General features: G+C 33.7%; 1 protein-coding gene across 1 annotated transcript in view; it reads left to right on the plus strand.

The window, feature by feature from the left end:
* Window positions 1-6,843, plus strand: part of RASA1 (RAS p21 protein activator 1) — a 123,006-nt gene that overhangs the window by 91,581 nt on the left and 24,582 nt on the right. Inside the window, exons 10-12 of the mRNA XM_012555158.2 lie at window positions 1,106-1,226; window positions 1,965-2,121; window positions 6,084-6,099. Coding sequence (XP_012410612.1) covers window positions 1,106-1,226; window positions 1,965-2,121; window positions 6,084-6,099 — 294 coding nt within the window. The remainder of the gene's footprint in view (window positions 1-1,105; window positions 1,227-1,964; window positions 2,122-6,083; window positions 6,100-6,843) is intronic.

Here is a 6,843-nt window from a genome sequence, read left to right on the forward strand (position 1 = left end):
GGAGCCATGCCTTCGGACGTTTCTCCAGTCTCAGTCAGACCATTAAGTCTTGGCTTTTTACATGAATTTGAGTTCTGCTCCACACTTTTCTCCCATTCCGTCAGGGATTCTCTGTTGTGTTTCCTGTCAGGGTGGTGATTGGTGGTAGCTGGGCATTGATGGTAATATTGAAGATTAATTTATTCTTGAAAGATTATTATGAAGGTACTTTTTTCTTTATGTTCTTCCTGACGTAATTCTTTTTGTTATTTGGGGATTTAGCAATTATTGTCAGTTCTGCTATAATGTGACATATACATTCCTAAAAGTCACTATGTTATGCAGAATCATGCAATATAAATGCCAGAGCTAATGGGGAAAATGGAGCTAGGGGCACAACACTGAAAAGTTACATCGGTGATACATGGAAAAAAGATGGGAACCAAATAAAAATGTAGTATAGTTTTTTTTTACATGTAAATGGTTAAGAGCACGTAAATACTACAATAAATATGGTATTTATTTTGAAAAGGATCTTAAGTTTACTTGTGGAAATGACGATCAGAAGGGCTGCTGCTTATAATGTATTGTGAAGTGGTAAAGGATTATCTGAAATTACCTGAAATCAGATGGAAAGTTATAACACCAGATGTGGATAGGTGGGTGTGTCATATAGCACATTTGGTGAGCTGAGGGAGGTGTTAGATGTGTGAGGAGTGTGCTTTTGTATATTCCCAGGTTTCTCTGTTCAGCTGGGTGCAGTTTTCGGCATTCACTTATTGTTGCTTATAGATGTAATTGTGCATAAGCAAACATAAATTTGTGTAATGTATCAGTTACATTGGGACAAATTCATGTTTTCTAAACATTATTTGCTGTAAAATATAACAAAACTGACTATTTTTTAAAATAGCTTATTTGTAGTCCATGTTTTTGGGAAATGGCAAGGAAACTTTTGTGGGAATTTCTTTGGAAAGCAAAGGGTCTCTTAATATATGTATATTTAGATTTTACAATTAAAAGCACTTTATTATGTCTAGACAGTCTGTTTTTTAATTGGTAGTAGGATTATTTTTATTCCCATCAAGAATTCCTGAAATAATTTTAGTATTTTTTTAAAATTCAGGATCAAGAACAAGTACTCAATGATGCAGTGGATGGCAAGGAAATCTATAATACAATTCGTCGTAAAACAAAGGATGCCTTTTATAAAAATATCGTTAAAAAAGGTTATCTTCTAAAAAAGGGTAAGTGTTAACTTTTATGACTAAGGATTCAATTTCAGTATTTTATAGTTCACACATTTAATAGAGGCATTGTAAAATATTGAGCATAAGACTGCGATATGTATTTAATAAGTTGTTTTGACATGAATTATTAGTAATTGATATGTGTTTAGAACTTTTATCTAAGCATCTTTCAAAATCTATAGTCTAGGTATATATTAAGTCCACAATTCCAGCCAGGTTTTAGGACACTGTTATATGTTTCTAAATATATTAGTTCTAGTGCAAAGTATTTGATTCTTTTCCCCCCACCCCCAACACATTTTTAATAGAGGAACACCTTATAATTCTTGGCACATCCATAGTACTGATGTTTTTATTTTATGAATTTACCTCAGTTTGGCATTAAGACATGATGAGTGGGACAGGGTTAGTGGAAGAATTTTTTTCTTAAGATTGGAAAGAATTACTCCTAAATAAGTATTTTAAAGATTTCATTGTAATGTGGTCTATCTCTATAGATATAGTTAAGTTGCCCTTATCATTTATCCTGTAATTCATTAAAACAAGCAATATAACAAATGACATTTTTCTACAGATAAATGAAAAGCAGTTTTCTATTATACAAGGATTGGCATATTGTTTAAACTTTGGAATAAAAATTAAAATACATTTGATTTTTACTTTCAGCAAAGATGATTTTATGATTTTAATATATATAATTCCACAGTTTAATGTTTAGCTTTTTTTTTCAAATAGGCAAAGGAAAACGGTGGAAAAATTTATATTTTATCTTAGAAGGCAGTGATGCCCAACTTATTTATTTTGAAAGTGAAAAACGAGCTACAAAACCAAAAGGATTAATAGATCTCAGTGTATGTTCTGTCTATGTTGTTCATGATAGTCTTTTTGGAAGGTAAGAAACTGGTTTCTTATTTCTCTTTTGGGATTGTTTTAATAATAAAATAGTGAGCATGTTTGGATCATTTCAGAACATAGCAAACCAATCATGACAGCCCTAAAATCATGTTTTAAAAATACCATGTTTACTTTCTAGGGTAATTTTGGTAGTTACTTATGTCAGACTAACCTATGTGTAAAATTCTACTCCACTGTATTATATAGAAATCTTTGGAGTGACATTTTCTGTAATAAGACTTGGTCTATAAATACCGTGTTTCTGCCTGCCCCCACCAGCAATCTCTTGAGTGACTTTGGGTCTTGTCACCTTCCCCCTGATTTTGACTCAGTGCATCTGATAGTACTACGTACACTCAGTTCTGCTATTAACTTGATAGGCATGTTCTTAGGAAACTTGATATTTAAAAAAAAATCGTATTATAAAAACAAGTGTTTTAATAGGAAAATGTTAGGGAAATATTTCAGATTTGCAATAAATTTTTTTCCTCACGTTGATTTCAAGGGTTTTGTTTGTTTTTTGTTTCTAACAAATATGACTGTATAAGCTAAATCCTGAACATCACTAGGCAAATCCAGCTCTTGATTGCATCTAGCTCAAGGCTTGATTACATGTAGGCTCAAGAGCAATGGCCTTTCTTTGTAACCATCAATATTATCAATAATCCAGCTCACGGTCTTTTTAGATATTCTCATATTATCACCCATTGTTATGATTAATAAAACACAAAGCAGTTGAAACAATTGTTTTAAACAGTTTATTTTTATACCGCAGGATGGCATTTCTTCTAAGCAAATCTAGGTTTTATACAATTTAAATTGTGAAAACTTCAAGAGAAACACCTGTAAAGCACGGAACCTAGTCATATCTTTTTTTCCAAACTCTGTTTAGGATATCACACAGTGTTATTTGAAATTTTAATAGGTAGTCAATTAAAATAAATGGTCAAATCTGTTTGGGAAATGCTGAATTGAACAAGTAGTTTTCTTACAGCAGGGCTGTCTTAGTCATCTAGTGCTGCTATAACAGAAATACCACAAGTGGATGGCTTTAACAAAGAGAAATTTATTTTTTCACAGTCTAGTAGGCTAGAAGTTCAAATTCAGGGCATCAGCTCCAGGGGAAGGCTTTCTCTGTTGGCTCTGGAGGAAAGGTCCTTTCCTCAATCTTCCCCTGGTCAAGGAGCTTCTCATGCACAGGGACCCCAGGTCCAAAGGACATGGTCTGTTCCTGGTGTTGCTTTTTGGTAGTATGAGGTCCCCTGTCTCTCTGCTCACTTCTCTCTTTTATATTTCAAGAGATTGCCTCAGGACACAGTCCAATCTTGTAGATTGAGCCTGTCCTCCCTCATTAACGTCATAGAGGCAGGATTTACAACATACAGGAAAATCACACAATACTGGGAATCATGGCCCAGCCAAATTAATACACACATTTTTGGGGGGACATAATTCAATCCATGACAAGGGCTTTTTGGATTCTTAGCTAATGTTTATATTGTGACTCTTTAAGTGGGAGATACAATATGAAAAACAACTAAAAACAAATCCATTGCCATTGAGTTGATTCCAACTCATAGTGACCCTGTAGGACAGAGTGGAACTGTCCCATAGGATTTCCAAGGCTGAATTCTTTATAGGAGCAGACTCTACCACATCTTTCTCCCACCGAAAGGCTGGTGGGTTCGAACAGCCAACCTTTCAATTAGCGGCAGAACACTTTAACCATTGTGCCACAAGGGCTCCTTTAGAATATGAAATTTCATAAATTTGCTTACCCTTGATATTATCTTTTTTTCCTGAACACTAACGTCTCATAAAAGCTACTGTTCCAAAAAAAAAAAAAAGAAGTTTAGATAAAATAGGAGTTCTTAAGATTTTTTTTCCCCCTCACTTAACAATATGGTAATCAGGTTTGGCTGGATCAGGCCTCTGGCTCCTTTTCTCTTAAGTTCTCTGGGTCTGCCTTCCTCTGTCTGTGTTGGATTCATCCATAAACCAGTATCTTTCGTGGTAGCAGTTGGCAAACAGCACTACAGATAGGGGGAGTGAGCTTTCCCTTCCATAACCATTGAAAATCCTTTAATGCATTGATTGAGCCAATTCTTGGGTTACCTGAAGCAGCAAAGGAATGGGATTACCCTAATCAAGCGAGGCCCTTCAGTGCCTAGTCCTTGCTATTCTCACCCAAATAGCAAGGCTTCTATACTCTATGGGAAGGTGAAAAGGATGTTGGGAAGACAACCCTAGTATTCAATAGCAAATATAGCTTATTAGTGCCAGAAACAGTTGAAAGAGGGAAGAGATTTTTTGGACAGGCTTTTTGAGAGAAATAGGAAATAAGTGGTTCACGAGCTGAGTCTTAGAGGATGAGTATTAATTCATTTGGATAGTTAGAGCAGAGCTTCCTAATCAGTGTGCCATGAATCAGTTATAGGTATCCCTTGAGATATCTTGGTTGCAAAATGCTATTGTAATAAAAATATTAAAACTAGTGTTTTACAACCATTCAAAAATTGTAACACCTGAAATTATATGGCTCTGTCAACTGTTCTAATTCACTAATTATTTCATTGGAGCAGAAGAATTAGTGCTTAATACTTGCAGACAGAGAGCTCTTCTTTTATAATGGCCATATTTAAGTTCTTTGCTCTGATTTTTCTTGTTAAATCCCCAGTTACTCTGAATATCACCTTTCTTTACAGTTTTCTGTTAGCCATCAGTGAAATTACTTTTTTGTGTTTGTGTGTGGAATTTAATTTCATTTTTTTCTATTAACATAGAAATTAAAATTATTTTCATTATCGTTAAATATATACGGGGGTTCTTGCAAAGGACATAGCTTGTTTAGATTAATTTTTCCTATTGTTACTTTAAAATTGGCTTTAATGTGCAGGTATTCTGTTTTCCCACCATAATGCGCAATTTGGTGATTGAAGCTGGAAAGTTACTAGATTGACAAGATAAGCACAGTAGTCTTAATTAAAAACAAAAAAGGAAATTCAACCCACTAATTAGGCCGTTTAATGAGACGTTTATCAAATTTGGATTGCTAAACCCAGTAAATCTTCTCTTTGTTAGCCTAAATATTTTACTGTCATGAAAATTATTGAGTCATCTTGGCACCGCTAGGTGCCAAGCACATTCTGTCACCATACCACTGTACATCCATTTCCTGCTAAAAATGATTTGAACTGTAAGTTCCAAATGAGAAATAGTTTCTTCTCTCTCCCTTCCTTCATAGATCTGTTCCTAGTATCAGGTGAGACTTAGGAAAGTTGTGAAAAGGCCAAAGCTACAGCCAGAATGCTTCACACAGAGTTGTAGAGTTGCTTGTTTTACCAGTCTGCATGGAAACTGTCAACTCTTTGGAACCAAGAAGCAAAAGAAATACAGGAGATACCACTTTCAAATAGTCTTATATTCAGATAATATTATTAGTAATTGATGAATTAAATACTAGACTGTACACAGATCCAGAGATTACATTTTCACCATGGACTGATGAGTCTAAGATATTAGAGAAATACTTGGAAGAAAATTACCAGTCATCCAAAGAAGCAGCAAAACAAATGATTAAAGATAAAATACTCAAACCAGTAATCAAATCTCAACGATTTAAGGTCCTATGGAAATACTATTTAAGTTTATAATAATGAGGCTTCATGATAAGATTTAAAGGTTTTATGTAAGAATTCATTGTTGGAAGTAAGCAGTATTCTAATATGTAAAGGTTTGCCTGTAGACCTGAATTCCACATTAAATAATATTGTAAGTACAAACTAATAAAATTTAGGTTGCTTCTGCTGCATGTGTCTTCAGTTTTGTTTGAAGAAGTTGGATCAGAATACCACTCAGATGTTTGAAAATTGAACTGTGTTAGCCGTTCACAAGAAGACTTTTGTTAAAAAAGTTTATGATCTATAAGAAATTTTTTAGTGAATGATTCTCACTTTGCAGATTTATTGAAGAATGGGTAAACTCCTAAGAAATATAAGTACAGCACAAAAAGATTGTGTTCTAACATTATGGATTCAAAGCAGACACTTGTCTTCTAATATTATGAATTCAAAGCAGAAACTCAACTTTGGAAAAGTTAAAAATGATTTGCTAGCAATACTTTTATAATTTGAATAATACAAATCTTAAAGATTTAAGACTAGTAGAGTAATATCTGTTTAACCTTTAGGAAAACCTTTATCATCATATTGATGTACTCTACATGAACAGGTGCAATTGGATTGGAAATCTGTTTGTACTATTAAAAGAAAGGTCAACCTTTTACAGTTTCCAGTTAAAGAAAAAGAACGGTTAGAGTTATAGAAGGATTAACTCTTTGAAATACAATTTAAAGAGATTGAATTACCCCTATTCTGATTAATATCAAGAATGGAGTTAATGTTGGATGGAGAAAAAGCAATAAATATTCATTTACCATTTGCTAAAAGATAGTCATGTTCCTCGCTGAGGTCAAACAAGGCTGGTTCAGTATTCGCTAATTCAGTATTTAAGGGGACTTCATAGAATATACCTCGAATAAGGAGAAGTGACTGTAAGTTACTGCCTAATACTGTACTTAAGTGTCAGTGAATTATAATACACTATATACAATAGGAGCATAAGAACTAGTATTTACTGTACATCAGTATTAGCTCATTTAATCCTCAGAAGAAGTGTATATATGAGAAAATAATGTTTCGATCTTAACAGATGAGGAAAA

Source organism: Trichechus manatus, unplaced genomic scaffold, assembly GCF_000243295.1.
Source record: "Trichechus manatus latirostris isolate Lorelei unplaced genomic scaffold, TriManLat1.0 scaffold00032, whole genome shotgun sequence".
NCBI lineage: Eukaryota > Metazoa > Chordata > Mammalia > Sirenia > Trichechidae > Trichechus > Trichechus manatus.